This window comes from Varroa destructor, unplaced genomic scaffold, assembly GCF_002443255.2.
Source record: "Varroa destructor unplaced genomic scaffold, Vdes_3.0 BEIS01000001.1, whole genome shotgun sequence".
In the NCBI taxonomy this organism is placed as follows: Eukaryota; Metazoa; Arthropoda; class Arachnida; order Mesostigmata; family Varroidae; genus Varroa; species Varroa destructor.
This window is the reverse complement of record NW_019211454.1, coordinates 8,336,334-8,358,196: the sequence shown is the minus strand read 5'-3', so window position 1 is coordinate 8,358,196 and position 21,863 is coordinate 8,336,334. Positions and strand designations below refer to the sequence as shown.

Here is a 21,863-nt window from a genome sequence, read left to right as displayed (position 1 = left end):
TACGAATATGTTTTCTATTATGTAATGGCAGCGCTTTGGTAAATAAAAAAAAATTTAGAAGCCAAGTGGCTAGGCTTAAAATCAATATTTTTCGTACGAGGAAGATGATACTAAAATGATTTCAAATGCAATTCATTCAGAACAAAGCTTTGGAGAACGCCTCTAGATAGATTTAAAGCTAGATATGATCATATACAGCGGACGAACATCTAGAGACCTTCATTACAATTTAAAACGGTCTTTGTTTTAGACTGGTGCTATTATAAAATATGAAGATAAATCGAACGGATTCATTCGTAAACAAACAAATAAATAAAGAAATACATATTTGCTTTGCGCGGCGACTATATGTAAATACGTCATAGAGCTACTCGATGTATGAAGCCTCAGTAAAAAAAAACAAACGTCATAGTTAATGAGATTTACTCGCATGTACCAATGTGATAATCCTGGATTTTTCGAACTCGCTTAGTTGGCACTCAGCTGTCTCAGAGATGAATTCGGCATGCTGCATCGGTTCCTTCCAGCGCATCACATCTATATACACAATTCGAAGTTACGCGTATCTCTACTCATCACTGATTCGATGTTGTAGAGAATAGTTTTTCATTCCTCTTCACAGCAAGAGTCTTCTCGTATTGCAAATTTTCTGTGTCCTTCGTACGTTGCTATGCAGAAGCTATTGGCCCCCTTAGCGCGTTAGTACTCTCCCAGTCTCGATGACCTTATTAAAACAATATAGACTGAGAGAAACCCCGCTAAGCAAAGAATAAGAAAGAGGAAGTCGTCTTTACGTTGTTTACGCTCGTTCAATAACAGGCTAATACAATTTTGACATCGGCGTGGCTTAAATGTGCTACCGCACTTTGTTAGATGCTACTTCAGCGCCCAGAGCTCTTTCATACATGACTAATATTAGGGCAAAAAGAGATGATTACCTTCGAGCGAGGCTGCGTACGGCTAGTGCCCCGCCAAATTTCGAAAAGTTGTTTTTATTTCAATACGGCGACTACTATACTTTACATAATCTAATATTAGGAATCCTGATGTTTTAACACTCATGTGATCCCAAAACCTGACCTGGTCTACAACATGTCCGAATTAACTGGATAATTAGCTGGTTAACTCATTGACACGTATCTCCTGAGTCTCGACAGATTACGCTGCAACAAAAATTCGATGACTGATATATTCTGAAGTTCGACGGAGTTGGTGTAGATGGATGGTACGTCGAGCAGTAGTTGACGCTGGAGACCAGATCACGAAATTTTTCATTCCCAGCATTGTGGACTTGTTTCTTTTAGGAAGGTTCCCGGATTATCGATCGTGTCGTGTGACGTGCATGGAGTTATGAAAAACCTTTTTCTGTTTCGGGATGTTCGATCCAAAGATTTTGAAGAAACTGCGCTTCGGTCCTAGGTAATCATGAACGTGAGGCTTTTTTTTTAAATTCGAACCTCAAATACGCCCATACTGTAAAGGTTTGCGTACCCTGTAAAGCTTAAAGAGAGAAAAAAACCTAACATTTATGAATTGGCAGCAGATTTCAAAAGAATAATTGTCAACATAAAAAAATTAGCAACAAGTAATCGATAAGAAGCGCTCTGTTTTCTTAACCAGAAGTATCTAAATTCTTAGTTAAAATGTTCCAACAAAATAAGCTTTGTTTACATGTTAGTATTTAGTTTTCACTTCCGATAAACCAGCTACACACCTCAATTGAACACCTCATAGAAGCTTGATTAAATGTAATGAGCATAGCGTAATAGGCACAACAGCCTATGTCAGACTAGAAGTTCATTAACTTTGACTAAAAAGGCTTCTTAACATAGGCTGGTAGGGTGTCCAGTAAGATGCACACCTATAACGCTTGTTTCTTATAGACATTAGATGATTTTCTCCGAATACTTGCGTAAAATTCGGAGAGTCGTTTGTCGTAGAGGAGGAACTTCTGTATAGTAAACGGTTGCTTTCCTGAACCGGCTTATTAGGACTACAGAGAGGCCTTGAAGATAAGTACAAGAGATTTACAATAGATCCTTAAGTGGTGTTCTAGTTTGCTTGGCCTGCGAAAAACTACCGGTCCGTCTTCAACGTCATGAGGAGTCTAGAGTGAAGCAACGCTCAGGCTTTTCGCCAAAAGTAACGGGTAACTCAGTCCCATTGGAGATGTGAGTACATGAACCGTAAGCTTTCTAAATATGCACCTACAAGGTACCGTGCATTTAGCGGCTTCACAAAACAAATTTTTGCCAATTTTGCAAAGTTGGTCGTGAATCTATTAGCAAGTGAAGCAGCCGAACTTGAACATACTCATGCATCTGGTACTGATTGAAGATTTCATTGTAAGCAAACTATAACTAATTTTAATATTGGAAACACATAGCAGAGGCTATTGGCCTATGAGGAAACGGTGTGACCTTTAGCATTTTAGATCATTTAAGAGGACTTCGGATATAAAATAGAAAAAGTAATATATACATATATATATGTAGAAAGTATATTTTATTCGAAACTACTTCCCTGTTTTTGCCGAATATGCAACAATCTATTCCGTCTGATCGCATCAACTCAAACTTGTTTCCATACAAAGGGCATACAACATTGTATAACTGAGTCTAATTCCGAAACTGATTTCCTTTGTGCAGCCTACAAGACCGTCGAGATTAGCGGTAATCTTGATTTGTATTGTCCAGAAGATCAAGCAGTATCGTACGAAAACAGCCTGTCGAGTTGATTTTAGCGACCACCTTCCTGCCTGATGGAGGAGCTTGAAGTCACAACGTTTTCGACGACTGAGTAGACGGTTGTGGCTAGTAGTATAGCGTCATACTGTTGTAGCATCATTTCATAGCTGCGAACGAGAACTAGAGCTGTGGCCAAGTAAGACGAGAAAAACAGTGTGTTTAAGGTAAGAAGTAGAACTAACCGATGCAGTGTTTTCGTACCAACCCTGTCCGGTCGAGTCGTCCCGCCTATGTAACGAAGACTGATTTTTTAGCTTTTATCGGGTAACCGTTGAACGCTCGCAGTATTCTTCAACTGTATCTGACATTTGTTCAGCTTTATTTGCTATTTTGGTTCGGATATAGTATAGCTAATTTCTGGCCTCTGCCTTCTGTTCGTTTTATGTAGTACAAAGTTGAGACACGCTAGCATCTGATCCTAGCCAGGTAGATTTTTGGTTACTTCGTTTCCATCTAGTAGTCTATGGTGTTGTTAGACTACTATAAATAGATACGCAATCTTCCCGGTAATCAAAGTCCAACACATTCGTACCTACGGATTAATTCGAGCTGATGATACATTTTCACTCGAGGAAGATCATTGGGAATCGTCGAACTCTAACTGAAGACTACTCGACGCTTTAGAATGGATCTTTTGCGATTGTTAGCCCTTTGTTCGTTCCATTAAATTTAGTATATAAAATAGTGGATGTTTAGAATATAGTTAGAAATCGTTGTTTTAAGAATTGCACCCTTCATACATCAATCAACGTGTGGCCCATCATTCAAAAGTTCTACTTTAAATCTACCGCCTTATCTAGCTTGTTAGACGCTTTCCAAATACGATCAGCGTGCTATTGTCACGTATAATTTATTTATATTCATCATAATTATGATTCTTCGTTTTCCCATTCATCCTTCGCGAGTGAGTTTGTTTTTAGTTTGTGTTTGTGTACTTATTATGTCAATTAATCAATCCTACGACAATTGGACAGTTGCAACCTGAAGAATCGGTATAAGATGTCGACTGATAGAACTGAAATGGCCAAGAACAACAATTGCTTACTATCTGGTTTTGTTTTTAAGTGCATTGAAGTATTGTATCATTCGGGTGCGTTATTTTGGACGTGCCGTAGCGCGGGTTTCTTAATCAGTTCATCAGATGCCCTCCTAAGAAGACTCGGTCTTCTTGGAACGTGCATATATATATATATATATATATATACACATTAATATACGAGCGTAAACGTGTCCTATACAGCATATTGAAGGTGATACTTGCAAACCGTTTTGATGGATGCTCAGCCTATTATAAATTGGCATATATAGGACTATACACAGATGGGCCAAATTTATTTTCCATACTATTAACGTTCTATAAGCTTCCCGCGGCCGTTTTCATCATATTAATATCGCGATCGGCAAAATTTTTCCGTCTAATTTTTTTTAATTAATCCGTCCTCAATTTTCACGCTGGCATTTATTGGCGCTGATCCGACATTCAGTACAATAGTGAGCTGAAGTCGAAAGGAAACACTTCAGTGATTACGACCAACGCTTTCTCAACCTTTCTCATGTCCGTTTACACGCGCGTACATCTGGAAAATACGTCTTTTCACTCCGTTGCTATTTTTATAACCGGCTTTTTAGGTTTCTGCTCTCGAATATATATGTAATTTACCTTTATCTACTGTATATTCCAACAAAGCACTTTTACATAATTAGGCGCATGTTTCCGTGCCGGTTGCGCTTCCAAACGATAGTCTATTAACGGGCTGCATTTGAAAATCTATCATACCAAGCCTTGTTTTTCATATAACAGTACCAGACTAGACTATCGTATAGCATCGCTGAGTTTTATTACAGACATTGTGGTCGGCAATGTATGTGTGTGTGTGTGTGTGTATATTATTTATAAAAATTAGACGTCTTTTGCTGCGGGCTTACGGTATGTTTATCCATTAATACAAAATAGATCGACTCAAACGTAACGTACCTATATATATATATATATATATATACAAGGAAAGCATCGAGCGTATTGGGACCTTGCTGTCACGCACACGCTGTTGCCTACATGAGTTTCTGTGTCGATGCCAATGTTCTATGTACAATCGTGCCCTACGGCCGTATGACTATGGCATCAGTGTAATTGAAACGAAACTAATATATACATATTATACGTACCTATACGTAATGCAGGTGAACTGCCACAAGAAAACAGAGCATTTCATGCGCAAAGAAAAATAGTCCGGAAACATACCTACAGCCACAGAATATCACAAAGACGTTCTCGCGAGGTCGAGCCAATCTCATTCAGGTGCGAATAGATCTATCCAAGGAAGTTTATTAGAATATAACGAAGTTTCTGCCGGGATACCAAACCAAACTGAAATCGACAATCAATTATCCTTAACAGCTATACGCTCGGCACCATGGTGGCGAGAGATTTAGCCCCCTCAAAGGCGTGCGACGGACTAAAGAGACGAAATATTTGACAATTTACGTTTTTTTATAAATAGTATCAACAAAGTACTTGTCCCATATATGCATGCGTTTTATCCAGTTGCCCCACACAAGTTTCGGACAAAATCTAAATGTCACAAACGGAAAAAGATCGTCTGGATGCATCGTGATCACTCAGGAGTACGGTACCGTCGCTATAGTTTCTCGTTTTCTACATTGCTTCGTTGCCTATATATATATATAAAAGTTGTTCCTTTTTTGTGTTTGCTGATATATATTGGGCGGAAAAAGTATTAATCGTTCTCTAGCCAGATGGGTTTGAAGCCACATATTGTAAGTAGTATGCCAAATTGTGTTGGGTTAATTTTAGTGTTATTTGAGCTCAGAGTTGATGGCAGTAGGTGTAATCAGGTTTAAAATGAAACGCTTTGAAGATGAATAAAATTCTTGCAAAAATTGTCCCGTTCACGGTTAAGGCGCGTTATCAGAAGAAACGGCGCGAAGCGGTAGTTTTCGTTGCGGAAATTTCGGTGCTAAAAACGCTTCTCGTAGGAGCCGCCCAATTATGAAACAAGTTAGGAGAAAGTTACTGAAAAAATTCAGCGAGACTAACACAGAGGTAGCTTTTATATGTTTGGGTGCCACACGGACTGACCCAACGAATTTACTCGATCATAATTCCATCTGCGCAACTCTGCAGAAGCGCAATGAACCGAACCACTTCTAAAACGGTCAATTACGGCTGATAAAAAAAAAGGTGGATCACATACGGCAATAATGGACAAAAAAGATCGTTATCACGGCGAAGCAAGCTTCCCGATTTGTTGTAAGGCCTGGACTGACGCCAAAAAGGGTAATGCTATGTGTTTCGTGGGGTTGGAAAGGAATCGTGCATGATGAGTTGCTGCCGCTTAGCAAAACGAGTGATTCTGATTTCTACAAAAAAACAGCTAACAGGGTTACAACAAGCCATTGAAAAAATCGACCCCAGCTGGTCCACAGAAAGGCGTCGTCTTCCTCCATGATAGTGCTGGACCACATACGTCTCTAGCTAACGAGCAAAAACTGAGAGAGTTTCGATGGGAAATTTTAACACATCCGCCGTATAATTCGGATCCTGTATTATCAGATAATCATCTGCCTCGGCGCCTGCAGAACTTGCTTAATGCAGTCAATTTATTTCTAATAAAAGAATAGAAAAATTACTTCTTACTATTTTTCGCCGACAAATCACAGTTTTACAGGTGACAGGATTATAGGGTTACCAAGGAAATGACGGAATGTGTTTGATTAAAATGGCACATATTTCGTATAGTACTATTATTCTTGGCCTAAAAACGGTCAGTACCTTCTTTTACGATTTTGATGAGAATGCCCGAAAATCACAGCTACAGCCGCGGCGGCCACTATGAGTAAAATGTTCGACTCAGATATACATATATGTTTTGTTGTATGTAATAAGGATAAAATCTGCGTGAATCAATAGCTTTCTATAGCCTTCCTATCAGCTTTATTTTCTGCTGTTATCTACGATAACGTCGATTCATCTTACACTTATACGACCTTCTCTCGCTACCAAAGTACGTTGTATTGTTGAGTTTTGCTTTTTGTACACGTGGTCAAAGTTAGCTCTGGGCTTATGATCGTTTATGTTGAGCGATCGCGATTCTTTCGTCATAAAAAAATACAGATATCACTACGAGAAAGGAGAGCAAGCATGAGTTCTTATTTGTTATAGTTGTCATTAATCAGGGTCTGGGATCAGCGCTAAGGGTGCAAACTGCGAGACGGCGGTGCACGGACGGAGGAGGTGATAGCAAATGCAAAAAACTAGGTGATGCTATAAAGTGTGAGGTTTTGAACACGAATGAGGCTCGCAAGCTTTTTTTTTTTTTATAATAACACGCACGGGATTTTAGGAGCCAAGATACAATTGATGAATGATGGCTGTGGTCAAGAAAGATGTTGAAGTATAAGGACACAGCGCAATCCCGTTAACTCTGAGAGGACATTGTTGGTGACTGGAATGATCCCTGCATTTGCTTAAGAAGAACCTAATCGAAGCTTGCAACTCTCGGTTAGAGCAACCGTAATCCCTTTGGGCAAAGCTGATCATTGCTTTTTGGTTCCGTATTTCAACAGATTTACCATCCAAGCTTTTTTTTTACCTAGGCCATGATACGTCCTTATGTAGATGCTTTCTAGTGGATTTCTCTTGCTTACATTTGCCTCGTAAAAACGCATTCAAAACTCGCAGTCTGAGAGCATACTGGCCACGGTCTGCTTGTTCCGTTGTGTATTTATTATGATTTTTCTGGCAAGTTCTTTTTTCTATATGTAGATAATTCTTAAACATTTAAGTCTACTAAACTGTTTAAGCCTGAGAGAAACGTAAATATTAATAACAGTTAGTGTATAATCAATGTGTGTATTAAATCAACCACTGATCTTAGAGGCACCGATTGACAAAAACGTAATAACTTTCACGAAACACTTAATAATAAATGGGTAGGGCAGCGGTAGCAATGGCAACGACGAGAGTCACTTCGGCTACTAAATATATAGGTTATATCTAGCAGAATAATTGTTGAGAAGCAACAATCAAATATCAATAATAAAAGTTAAATTTTTTTTATAGATACTAATCTTTTGCAAACCCTAAAAGTTTCGTGTTAAGCCCAGGTAAAAGATATTGAAAAAAAAACGGACCCGCTTAAATTTGATAATAAAAATTTCAACTTGCTTTAGATTTGGCCAAATTATACGTCCTTAATTATCCAAAAACGATGCGATTCCCAGGTATCTCGTCTGTCGTAAATCGGTAAACCGATAGAGTTTCAAGATAGTAAGAGCCACAATCGTAAAAAGAGGTTTGAGACAGAGTTCAATTGTACCTGTACCTTCATACGCTTATTGGCAGTTCATTTAGTTCGTTCAGAAAGGACGGTTCGTACTGATGATCGAGTGGATTTATAAAATTTTTCATAAGCGTAGAGCATATCATTTTTCCTTGTGAAGCGTGTTTATTTATTCAATCGAAAACTACTTTAGGCTTTAGTATATGTAAGTATACGCGAGCTCTATTTGGCGTTTCCCAAATACCTATCACAGTGCGCTAACTGTCCCGTTTGCCTGTAGTTAACTTCACTTAGCCAGAATGCCCTTTCTCTAGCTCTTTGTGCCCCGGTTCTTATCTATTCAGAAAAGTAGAGCCCAACTACAATCGGGGACGTTTCAGGTAGTCTTCTTTCGTCTGTTTTTAGGCTAGTATCCATCACAGCCTTTTGGTATCTGAAACATAACAAAGACCTTCTAATGGACCTGTCGCCTGTCAGGTGCGTACAGCTAGATGTATTGCTATCCACTGAGTAAATTTGATAAAAGAAGACCCAGGCCAAAATTCAAACAACTTTTCTGGACATCTGCCAAACTTCGTGTCTTCATAGCTTTTTCCGTATTTTTACCGCCATTCCACTGTTGGTTACTAATGAAATCAGCCGATACACAGGTCATCTTGGCTGTGTTAGATGATGCTGGAAAGTTTCACCAGCAGAGGTCCCGTTGGTCTTAATGTCGTTGGACTATTTCCTTTTTTCTCTGATAGAGTGAAAGGTCGACTGAACCTCAAGCATTAGAGAACATTGGCCTTCTAGGCAACGAGTTGTTGGGGGAGGGCAGCAGGCGACCATGACGTTAACGCGCAGATTAACTCTGTCGTTGTCCGGTGAGGCACTACCAGGCACATGGAGCACGTATAGCATACAGGCCTGGCGATCTGTTTCATTGTATGTATAATATACAGAAATGACCTATCGTCATTGGATCACTAGAGCAATGGAGTCATGAATCGTGCCTGCCCATACTTCTATAAAATGCAATAAATCAAATAGACATTATTGTGCTTACTTTGCAAGCCTTTGTGCTTGTTGTTGTGTCACAGGTTCACTGTTGTCGTTGACACTATGGTTATATGTGAACCTTCTGAGCCAATAAAAAGACTGGCGAAAACTAACAACCTAACCAATTTACAATCATATTTCTCGTTTGGATTATTCACATTAGCATCTACACATATTCCTTGATTTAGCTCATGACCTATCGTATCCATCTATTGTGGCGCTGTGAGTTGGCTAGGTAAGCAATTCCTAATACCTTAAACCCGCAACATCTTCTCCATCTATAGCCATTTTACTCCGGACGTCATTCTCCCATACGTGCAGTATGCTTTTATCTAAGGCTCGAAAGTTTATATCACCCCGCTATACGTATATGTCAATAGGAACACAGAGCAAACTCGATTTGTTTTTATTTATTACGCGCAGTGATTACAAGACGAGCCATTTTGACAGTATTCGAGGGCGGTAAGCAATAAACACGGAAATAACTATAAGCGTACGTGCCTTAGTTTTTCAGGCTTCCACATATCATGCACGCAGTATTATATTACAGATCTATTATATTATATAATAGCATGCAACTTATCGAACTCTTTTGACAGCCACTATTTGTCAACTTGCTATCCCAATATTCGGTGTTTGATGTACTGGCCCCGTTGTCTGTTGCCAATAAATTTTACACTTATAGATATATATACGAATACGTGTCGTCGTGATCATCCATTGTTATAACGTCAACATTATCTATTTTGCCGTACATGCTAGGTAATATAGTATATACCATTGACCCGTTTAACTTTTTGGCAATCAAACGCACCTAATTGTTTAGAAAACTTCTCAGATGGTCAGACAGCCACGCATGTACGACTTTTCCTAGAAGCAGTCGCTCTTTCCCGCGCTTTGTCATTTAAGTCATTCCTTAGATCGTCAGGCAGCACGAATCGGCTATCGAGAACTCAGGTATATTGTTATCAAACTTTATTTATATTTAACTTATTTTTGTTCTCTAGATATACTATGCGCGGCTGTTCCCTACGTTGACGGCAGGTTTTCCCTGTTTGAACCACAGGAAAACGTACTTGTTCCATTCGTATTATACGTAACATTTGCGTTGCTGCACCGTTTCTACAGGTTGTAGCGGGGCTTATCGGACCACGCGCTAAAAAAATTGTCTGTCCCGTTTTATCTCGGTTACGTACCCTACCTACAGTTTCCTATGCAACGTAATGATACCTGCATACAACAATGATAACTATCAGGGACGTACACTTCGCCGCGTATCGTCTTCATCCCGCCAAACTATCCGCACGTAACATATATACACGTGGCAGATGATCCAGCAGACCCTCGACACCACCTGTAGAGTACCTTCCTTTAGCCTGTCTCGTCCAAGTTAGAATACTAACGATTAGTGCAATATCATCATTAGTTCCCCAGAGTTTGTATGAACGAGATAAGCAGAACGGGCCACTCAAGTTCCACGACCTCATCGCAGTCCCGTTCTTTCTTCTAATGTTCGTCGCTCGGCTGTTGTGGAATGGTTGAATGTTGTTTCTGAAGTAGAGTCTGCTGCTGTTGATCTTGTTGCATTTGGAGCAGTTTTGAGCCGTCGACTGAGGACGTTTGTTGTACAGCGACGTGGCGCAGGAGGCTTCCTTGGTTTCTTCGCTGTGACTGAAGGTGGACTTGTGCCTGGAAACATTTAATGGACCGAAGATTAGGAAGGTTTGGTTTCAATCGAGTTAACCGCAACAAAGGCGACGTGAGGTGATACTATATATACCGGGTAGAGCAAAAATCTCTTGACAATTTTGAAAAAACCACAACATCATCCATGACCAGTTGTTAAGGCAGCAAGAAAGTAACATGTAGTAAAAATTAGAAAGTAAACACTTTTAAGGCATTAAGCGATTTTTCCAAACGGTCGAGAAACTTTTGCCCCATCCTGTATTTCGTGATGCAGTTATAACCATGATAAATGTCCGTAGAAAAAAAAGGCTGCTATTAATATTTGATCCATTACAGAAAACACTAAAACTGTTAACACCGTAAAGCCGGCGCTCTGGAAGATTCCCAAAAGCTGTGTAGTTGTTTCCTAACCTCGTGATGCATCACTTATTTGAGACAATCAACTGTAGGATAGGCTAGCTTACCCATTGCCTCCCTTAAGACAAGAAACAATCGAATCAGTGAGGGGATAAGTCTGAAAATAATGTGGCCTGAAGCCATCAATCATCCCATTATGTTTCACTCGACCCAGGTTACAGGTGAATTCGTGTGTTACCCTTACCACACTGTGTTATAATAGCATTTTTTTGCTTGTAAGTTATCAGTAGCATAAGCTGTTTCTAAAGAAGGCCGCACGTGTTCATATAAGTTAAATTAAGAAGAATCCATTTTTTGGTTTTCGTCCAATATTTTCATTGCGTTTCCACAAGGGCTCTATCGAAAATTCTATACTGAGACGATAGGGAGTGCACTGTTGATGCTCTGCTTCCTTTAAAAGCTTCCGTGATCACTGCGACTCGTTATTCTGTTTGAGTCCTAAGGTGTAATAATTTCCTATGTGCTCTTTAAATTCTCAGATTTCGATTTTAAGATGATTCTACCAATAATTACCTGTAGGTACCAATCTTCAATAGATTCCGCCAGAATTTTAACTTTCGAAAAATAGGAACTTAATCATTGAACGCAGATTTCTAGTACTAAACGATGTCTTTAGCCATTATTCTTCGACAGAATTTAATCAGCTAACAGTTGTACATAATTTAAAGTTTAAAAAGATATCTGAACTTTTCGATTCATTAAATCATTATGGACGAGTAACAGTAGCAAGATAATTGTATTAGTAACACTTAAGTAGCATTATTTGCATCAAGCTATTTGGCCGACTAGCTCGGTGGCTTAATATTATTTGTATATATATATATATATATATATATATATAAAACAAAAGCTGAGTTCAGTAAGTGAAAACTATTGTTTTATCTACAGGCCGAATAGCAAAAGGAAAATGCCATGATCAATCTTTTACCTATCCAGATGGAGACCTGTAAGCAGCCAACGCCACCATATTTTTTTTTACAGAATTTATCTCACACGTGATTTCGTGGTCCGGTTACATTTTTCACGCATCAACGCATCGGGACGAATCGGGTCTTATTTTAGGTCGGACACCTATTCCATGAAGTGCCATGGTAAGAAATTGCAACTGCAGGTACCTAACGATACTTCGACTGCCCAATGACTCGTTCCCAATACGAGTATCTGGGTGAGGATAAGGTGACGGCGGATGAGAACGCGGGAAGAGCCGACCAATCAATCAAATAGAGGAAAATGGGTTCCGTGTACGCTCCTGTATCGCGCGAATGGAGACCAAAAAAGAAGTTCGAGAGCGCGTGCCTTGTGCAGACTTTATCAGCAACGAATTCCCTAATTCGCCCGCCATACCTGAATATACTAAACGTAATTTATGGCTACAACCGCTCGCCAGAAAAACAAAACGCTATACAATTCCGAAATACCGAACATCCCAACGATGGAGGTGGGATTCGTACTAACGTAAATCACCGTGGCAAAATAGTAACGCACGACGCAGTGAAAATGCACGACTTACCGGAAATTCTTAGTTGGTTGGCAGATGATGTTTTCAAATTGTAGGAGTACAGGAACGTAAATTTACGTTGGGAAATGTATCATAGTTGAAACAAACCACCTAGTAATTACAACAAATTTTTTCGGTAGCAGGTAGACAAAATTCTGCTATACATTATTATGTGATAGTAAGCTGTAGCCGCTCGCAGTCACTACACCTCTAACCAAGCGATTATATATTCCCTATAGTTTCAAACTACTATGTAGAGTCTAAGAGTTTGAACTAGTCTTAGGTGACTGCAAAAAACATGAATACGTTTTTGTGTGGCTGAGGCTAGGCCATTTTTTTGTTCTTGTCAAAGTCAATTATTACCATAGTAATTTTCTGCTAAATGTTTCGAGTTCTACGTCTGGAACTATGTTAGTATTCCACCAAGTGGCTCCGAACTTCAAATGATCGTCCGCACCAGCTCTCAGGCAACCTAAAGCTGCCACACAGCGTCCACACGGGACTGCTGATAATCGTACCAGCGGGATGTTCCTCATTACCCTTATTAGTAACATCAGACTTACGTTACATATATACATATATGCGAACTACTTCTCCCTTGCGTCATATAGCTCTTTCACCTTCACCTACCTGGAACCCGTTCACGCTTAGTTCGAGTGACAAAAGTAAACAAAATTCAAATCAGTCGCGCGAGACTTATTATTTCCAAATCATCAATTAATTACTCCCTTTCCCCTTTCTTTGCTTTCGTTTCCGTACACTGAGTTCACGCGTGTTAAGGGGAATTAATGCCCCGTAATGCAGCCTGCTTCGATCAACGTGATGAAGCTGTTGGGGATCAGATCATATTCACATGCGACATAAGGCTTTCGTGATGTCAGTGGTACTACGATAAATGGTCCTGGTAGACACAGTTGTGTCCCAGCGAAAAAAAGGACACAGCAGTAAAATCTAATTCTATTGAATCGTTAAATGTAGGCCAACAGCATTTCAACAGGACATCAACTAGAAAAAGAACGTAAGCCAAGTGTACGGGAATGATCTTATTGTTGAGGTTAAACAAGAATCCGCGCGCTTGGATTTAAAAAAACCTGGCCAGGTGGCTAAAAACCCGGAAACAGCGGACTTGTTGTAGCTTCGCAGATTATATTTGTTTGTTACGATTGTATATTTGAAGAGATATTAGGTAATAGATTAGAAAGATTAGGTTGCTATACAGTGGATAAAGCTGGTAAGGCATGTCCAGATGAAAAGGTAAAAATTATTCATTCAGGTAAAGAACTGTCAGATTGGTGATATCGGATAGGCCCTCCGTTCTATTTATTCATTATATCAGAATATTTAATTTAAGTAAGTAGGCTTTTGTTACTCTCCAGCGCCAATATGCGGATTTAACATAAAAAAAAAAGTGCAGATATTTATTATAGTTTATCAGTATGACGCAATGTATTTCCATATAATAGGCGTTCGCAAACATTCTAGGGAAAATTCACAGAATAATCCGATTCATCTTATAGGCGTTTAATCTTGAAAACCAAAAATATTAATTGTTAAATAAAAAGCTAAACACAGAGCGATTTATGGAGTTGTTTTTCTTGAGCAATTTATGTACTCCTTACCATTAGAAGCTTTCACGTTGAAAATTTCATTCACCCAGGTTTTGAGAAAAAGTTTATTCAATACAACAACATTTGGTAATAAGATTTGAGCAGTACTTTTGCATACAAATACACAGTAGCAAAAGATATATATATATATATATACTGCGAATAATCACTATTGATCCTACTATATAGGATCCGATTCGTATGGCCCCTGTGTTACAACGTTCAAAGGTTTAAGGAAGTTGAAGTTAACGGCTCAGCCAGCAATAGCATCAGTGTTCCACTTTAATACCGTAAATGCGCAGTATTGCCACCAGAGAAAGGCAACTTGGAGCCCTATTCGAGAAGCCGTCAATGTTTTTTTTTTGCATCTTTCTGTTATTGACCATTAAAAGAGACGAATAACGCGAGGTACGGTAACCTATTCAAATAACCTAAGGGAAGATTCGAGAGACAATCTATCGCTCGTTGCAATCGTGCCTTTCCTCCTGAATTTTACGACCGCCATTTCAACCAGGTTGACCGCTAACCCTTACTGCCATGCGAAGCCTAACTGGAGCCTGCTACAATTAAATCTGCTATTAAATTACTAGGTCATCCGTGTAGATAACTTCGGCCAAGCTTCTTCAACTTCTGCCAGTAAGACTGAGAGCAGAATGATGTTCAGATTATGATTTTGGGTCAGGCCAGTACTTTGGAAAAAAGGGAGTAGCTCTACCGCTCTGTCATCAATGCTGAATTTGTTGTCCTTTAGGATCGTAGTCAGTACAGACAGGCATATTCCATCGCATACTCACGCTCGCAAAGGTACATAGAAACAGATCTCTGGGTTCAGCTTTAAATGCGGCGCATATATGGTGCAGTGTCACTATATATACTCTAAAGTAAACAATAGTCTGGCGAGCCCCAGCTCGCTAGATTATTAAGTTCTTTTTTTTATTGTCGGTTATTAGGACACCGTGTGCTTTCTCCGTCAAGCAGTCTCTCCGAAATCTATGTTGTTCCTTCGGTACGGCTTTCGTGCTCTTTAAAAGGTCAGCGGATCGAGAGCAGCTTATAGAATTTCGCCCCATGACTGTGGCAGAGCCGGCTCCTTTTTGTTTTTGAATGTTGTCAAGAGCCGGGCATCTTTTTACTGGTGGAATAGAGGGACGTACACGAGGATGTACTCCAACAAAAGATCAGAACGAGAGCGCTCTTGAGTCGTTCATCGTGGACCCTATCAAGGCCTATTGCTTTGCTGTTCATCTATTCCTTGAAAGCTTGCAAGACTTTAGTATGAAGGGCTTCGTTCAAGCAGGTGGCGCTCTGTCGTGAATTCCTCATCACGGATTACAAAGAACAATGACATTACTTAAGGTATCATATCGTTCGTCGAGAACATACTAGCAATATGATCAATCAGTGCAGCTAAGCCTATTGGACGTACGGTTGAGCTATAGCGTGTTAGTTATTTGTATGGCTGCCGCCGCGTAGGGTAGGGCTGCGCTCGCAGTCTGTGTGTTTTATGATTGGCGGGTCGGATGGATGACTGAATAATTTCGACGATTTGTTGAGTAAACCTTTCTATGGCGATAGATTGACGTATTGAGATGACTTTGTATGCTCAGTCCAGGAGATTTTTCAGATTCAGGTGACAGCAAAAGTTGGTTGCTGGAAGCACCGCGACGTTCATAGTAGTAGGGGTGTGCGCTTGTATATATGCGCCCTCTTCCGGCGGGAAAATCCTTCAAACAGAGCGAACCTTATCTGGAGTAACGTTCGTTGTAAACACATCAATAATCTAGGTCCCAGCATGTATCTCAAACGTTGGTGCCAAGCTTAGGTTTATTATCCGATCACTAGAGTCTGCATAACTGTCTCGGATCGATCTAGGCGAGCATTGAAGTCACCAGCTATGATTAAGGGGGGACACTCAGGCAGCGAAAATACTTTCAGACCGTTAATGAGCCTTTCTGTTAGCATATATGCCAATTCGGCGGGGCGGACATAAGTTGCTACGATGCAAATTGCGTCAGCCACATAATGCGGTAGCGCTACCTTCCATTCACCTTGGCGAAAAGTTACCTACTCTATATAACAACTATAAAACACAAAGACGCACTAATTTTCCCGCACTTTTGCAGTTCCACTAGGCAAACTTCGGCGTCCCGTTGAAGCCCGACTGCGTTGAGTACTTGAGAATCGATCGATGATGCAGTTGCGATAGCGTTAGCGAGAGCCGTCGCTCTCTAAGCCATCGTCCTGTATAAGCGGCCACTGCTACAAAGATATGATTCACATAGTTCTCGATCGTTGGCGTTCGTAGCAGAAAAAAATGGCTATTCGGGTTTGTAGACACGATGGTGGGCGCCATGTATAAATGGCGACTCCTAAATGCGGCCGGATGTGGCTATTAACCGGTCCTAACGAAGCTGACCAAGCTATACGGCTCCTCAGCTAATTATGCTGCGCAGAATTATGCTTTAGTGTTGATCCTTGAGCCGTCATTGATTCTAATTTGCTAATCTTCTTCTATATTTTTCTCTGTTTGATCTTCCTAATTTTCACATCTATTTTTTGCGATGTTATTTTTCTTACTACCTCGCCTCGATAGCTGTATTGATCGCTTTCTACATCTGGGCGCTGAATGATGGAGACAGGCACGATCGAAAAGGTGGTATTTTTTTGGCTGCTTTCGGCGTGAGGATATCGTTCCCTGCTTTACAGTTCTACCGAATAAGTGAACGAATAGCACTTGGACCTCATGCTTCGAGCGGGAAATCCATCCTCAAGGTGTCGCGGACATCCGCTACGACTTTTTGGGCAGGAGCCATTTTAAAGCTTTAAATTGTTATTTATTATTTCTAAAATTATATTGTCACCAATCATGATACTGTTTTCTTCAGTAAACAAGAAAAAGGTACGTTGGGCGCATATCCGAAGGGGTCGAATATCGCCGTCTGCTGTTGAGGTCTATTGGACCCGCTTTTCTTTTAAGTAGGTCGCCTCCTTTTCCAAAATCGTTAGACAGAGAAATATGACCAATAGTCACTTTATTGATTTCGACTTAACTGCGCATGTGGCCAGACACTTCCACTCATCTGATCGGATTAGATATGACGCTCGAAGCATCTAGGGTAAGAGTCACCTTAATCGACGGAACGTAGACTAATAAAGTTAGGAGAAGTTGTGTGTAAACATTCTTAGAGTGTCTGTTAGCGCATTCTGCAAGTGGGTTTAGGCATTTGCACCTAACAAATACGAGGTTTTAAGAAACCAACGAATCCATGAAGTAGGGTTTGAATGATGGAGCGCGAGATTTCGTATTGAAATCGGGAGGTAGCTAGTCACACGTCCACAAGGACCGAAAGTGAGCGGACGATTTTTGAAACTTGTCTTTCCAAGGCCTGAATAATAAGGTGAGTGCAGAAAACTTCCCACTCAAGTTCTTGCAGGCCGGCTTTCACATGCTTGCCATGTACGATCTGCCGCTGTCGGCGATAAGGATAACTTCGCCTCGTCTATAAATTCTTCAGTCAACAAGCCCAAAGAGGTAATAGGGAAAGCAAACACACAAAGAATGGCCCTTACCTGTATTACAACCTAAGCCTTGAATATAGATAGTGCAAAAAGTACATGTAAGTGTGGTCATGCATGATCATCTTGTATTCCTAACAATATGTACCCTGTTGCTTAGCATATAAGCTAAAATGAAAAAAGTACATTACATGCACAAGGTTGACTTTTATTATTTTCATACATACTAATTTGAGACTTCAATGAGAACGGGAGATATTTCAGTTAATCCTAATATCTCAATGACTATAACCTTATTTTATTATATATTTTATTTATACCTTGAAATACTAAAATATATTAAATCAGCCGTTAAAGCTGAAACACGCCATCGTTTGCCAATGGTATATGTACATAGATATGATTTTTTTTTACTATTGTATCTGTAAGGTAATAATCCTTACTAAATTCGATCGACGACATTGCAAGAATTGCGGTAATTGGTCAGCCCCATATCGATATATATATATATATATATATATCGAGTCTTCTTAAAGTTGCATTCTTGACCTATCGATATATTACCAGAAGTATATTACCGAAGTATATTAACAAGAAAATGATAATATGGCAATAGTTTCGACTGTATATCATACAAGCTGCATTTCAAACACTCACTTCAGTACCACTATAAGTGGTATTTGTCGGTATGTGTATAAAGATGACGGCAGTACCATTGCCCAAAGATAATCGAAAATCTGAAGTTAAATGCCCAAAGAAAGTCGAAAGTTAAATTTCAATAAAGCTACTATACTTATCCTTATTTTTTTGCCGAAACATTTCAACTTTTTGACTTCTAGGTTGTATTGTTCGATGTTGATGCCCGAACCACCATTCTCTCCTGCATTACACCCAAGCCGAAACCTTAACTACAACTAATGAGACATTTAAACGATGTGAACTAATGAAAACATAAGGACTGAATTTAAGCTGACACACTTTTTTTTTCTTTTGTAGATCCTTATTGAATACATAGATTGCTACAGGAATTGCTAGTTCCTTCAACACGTATACGTGCGACCATATAAATATGACAACCAATAGGACAAGTGACGTTTATGATATTACAGACTAAAACTAGTAACAAGTGTCCATGTTTCACGAATCATAATTGTCTGTATCGTTCTCAATGGTACTAAGACAGGAGGGATAAAAAATAGTGCTGTTTCTTAATGTAGAAATTTGTCTTACCTGCTTTTCTCGGTGCATAGTACTGGAAATCGTACTATCAAATCGCACACAACTCATTTGGCCGACAGGTGTCGCCACTTGTTTGGCTATTCGAGGCATTTACCACATGTGACAACATTCGAGATTCTGTTCCACTTTAGCCTACCTAGAATTTAGGTTTATTATGCTTTATTTGCCTAGAGCACATAGGTAACTGTTGAAGAGTCACTATGTACCTGCCAGCTGCCGTTCTTGTGGCTGTGCGGGTGTTTTTGCTGGCTCCCGGTGGCATTCCGATTGTTCGGTGGAGTCGTAAGGACGAGACACTCGGTTCCGGCCGTACTTTTCAGAGTGCGTCGATGCGGCGAATTATTGTTGAACGTCCAGTCGCTCTGAAGTCGATCAACTTCACTGCACTTGTGGCCAAGTCCACTACCAAGATTGCAGCAATAGCATAACACGTAACGGAAATATCCACGAAATCTGAAATTGTTTGCCAATAAAGAAATGACGATTTGATTTAAAAATATAGTATATAAGAGAATACAATAAAACACTAATAATTATGGATACATGATACCACTTTAACAAGACAGCCGTGATTCTTCAAGCGCAAAAATATAATTTCAATACGTGTGCGACCCAGGGCTTTTATTAAATTTTATATCGAATAAATTAGATGACGCTTTTTGGGTAAACAGTCGTATTTTAGTCCTTTAGTGGGGATGTAGCTGGAAATGCATCTGTATAGAAGAATTTATGGAACTATTTTGGGTATTTGTGAAAGATCGTGACGCGTTTGTATAGGAGTGTGGTGACATTTTCAAATCTAACATTAAGGGTTGAAAGCGCCCGCCGAAAAGGGATATCCATATAAAATCTTATTGGCTGTCTGCGCAATGTGTTAAACTTTAAATATTACTGAAGCTTTACTAAATCTTTCAGGTAGCTACATTTGTGCTTGGCATACAAAAGCTATTGCTAAGCCTCACGTGGGGATTAGTGTTATTAGATTGAGTGAGTTCAACTTTTGGGACCACCACAAAGCAAATCAAAATAGCATGTTCGTACATACGAGAGCCCTGAAATTTTTGAAGTAAACCTTAACGCATCGCTGTATATCCATATAGTACTTTTTGTTAGCCAAATTCAAAACCTGCCTCTATTTTACGGGAGAGCAGATACTGTTGGCTTTCTAGAACATAGGTGTTCGAACAGCCATTGTTCTGTACTTTCATACACTTGTAATTTCTTTCCGTAAAATGGACTGTTTATTTATTGAAACGTACACCTGTTTGCACATTGAGCGGGTACGCTCAGTACAGATCTGCCTTCATTAAAAGAAGAAACCGTGTTGGAATAGTAAAAAGCCTAGTTCTATAAAAATAAATAAAAAATAAAATTGCGCTTTTCGAATCGAAACTAATTTTCGTTCGTACAAAAACGCTGTTGATTTAGCTATTCAGGTTGATATTGTCATTGCCATATAACGTGTACTTAAGATGCCAGATGGGTAACGAGACAAAATCATTACTTTAGCAAGGATTATAGAATATTATGCCTTGCAGCCCCTAAATTCAGTGAAATTACGCAGATACAAAATTAGAAAACAAGGAAGCAAATTCCCCAGACGGAACTACCGAGACAAGGCCAAATAGTTTGATACCTCTGTTGGCCTCTTTGGCCTACGTCTCGTATCACTTTACCAAACAGCTATTCTACATTCGTTGTCCTTATTTAATGATAGAAGGAGAGGAAATCTTTACACGATCCTAACATGTGTATAGCCTATGCGCTTCATTCTGTTACATTCGTTAAGAATTGTTACAAGCGCGACCTCTTGTCATTGAATGTCACCTTGTATATACACAGCTGTTTTTCCTTAATGTTCTTTGAGCTTCATTGTTTTGGCAGGAAAGCATATATATGAATAAATGTTGCGTCAAGGGCGGAATTAATGGTTTCGAAGTACTTACCAACCAACGGCAAAGCCTATTCAATCCGCACATATACATACACAAAGGCTTTACTATAAAAAAAGATCCACTTATTTGACGGGGGAAAAATCTTTAAATTACTACTATATCTATTTCGGTAGCCGCAGTACTCCGAGGCGTTACCACTATTTAAAGCCCATCGAGTGAAAAACATTACTTGTCTAAATTCAAATACCTCTTCCCGGGATAAGCTAAGCCAGCAAATAAAGACGTGTTGGAGGATTCAAGGCCCTGTCAAAGAAGGGAGCAGCAGCGTATTGCTTACAGGCCAATTTTGGCAAGCAACTGTCAAATCGAAACCTTCGTCCCGTATTGGACTCCAAATGTAAATCAGCAAAGGATATAGTTATCAGACATGCCCAACCAGTTAGCTTTGCGTAGACGATTTTATTCAACACGAAATGGATAACAGATTAGCGGTTGAGGTGCTTTTAGGCCAATGTCGCCATCTTATAAAATGGCGTTTTTCGTCAGGCCCTGTCCATACGCACAGTCGATAAAGTAGCTTCCACAGTTCACCACGTGAACATACACAGACGCTAAGTATATTGTTCCATGTTGCTGCCACACGTTTGCATACTTGCTAAGCATGTTTATCAGATTTGTAAAAATGGGCTTTGTAATGGCGTAGTACAAAAAGCGCGCATAGAACTCCCTCAAGGCTGCATACGATAAACCGTGAAATAGTCACCGTGGCTTATTAGAAATTGATTAGCTAATTGGTCAAAACGTGTAGGCATTAGCTCGAAAGATTCAAAAAAATCTGTGGCGGTCATTGATGCCAGGCCAGTTCACATCTAAGTAAACTATGTGATCGCCAAGCGAAAGTGGTATGATGAGGG

The 21,863-nt window shown here is 39.7% G+C and overlaps 1 protein-coding gene across 4 annotated transcripts in view; it reads right to left on the bottom strand.

Annotated features, from left to right (window-relative positions):
* Nucleotides 1–2,486: 2,486 nt before the first annotated feature.
* LOC111243338 (tachykinin-like peptides receptor 86C) overlaps nucleotides 2,487–21,863 on the bottom strand; it is a 317,164-nt gene continuing 297,787 nt past the window's right edge. The window contains exons 5-6 of one of the 4 annotated variants that reach the window (XM_022788726.2): nucleotides 19,261–19,507; nucleotides 2,487–10,780 (exon numbers count right to left, since the gene is read on the bottom strand). In XM_022788726.2, the coding sequence (XP_022644461.1) occupies nucleotides 10,598–10,780; nucleotides 19,261–19,507 (430 nt within the window). In that variant the 3' untranslated portion in view covers nucleotides 2,487–10,597. Of the gene's footprint in view, nucleotides 10,781–18,014; nucleotides 19,508–21,863 lie in introns of those variants that run through there. The other 3 variants (XR_015319164.1, XR_015319163.1, XM_086977507.1) reach the window with 3 other exon arrangements.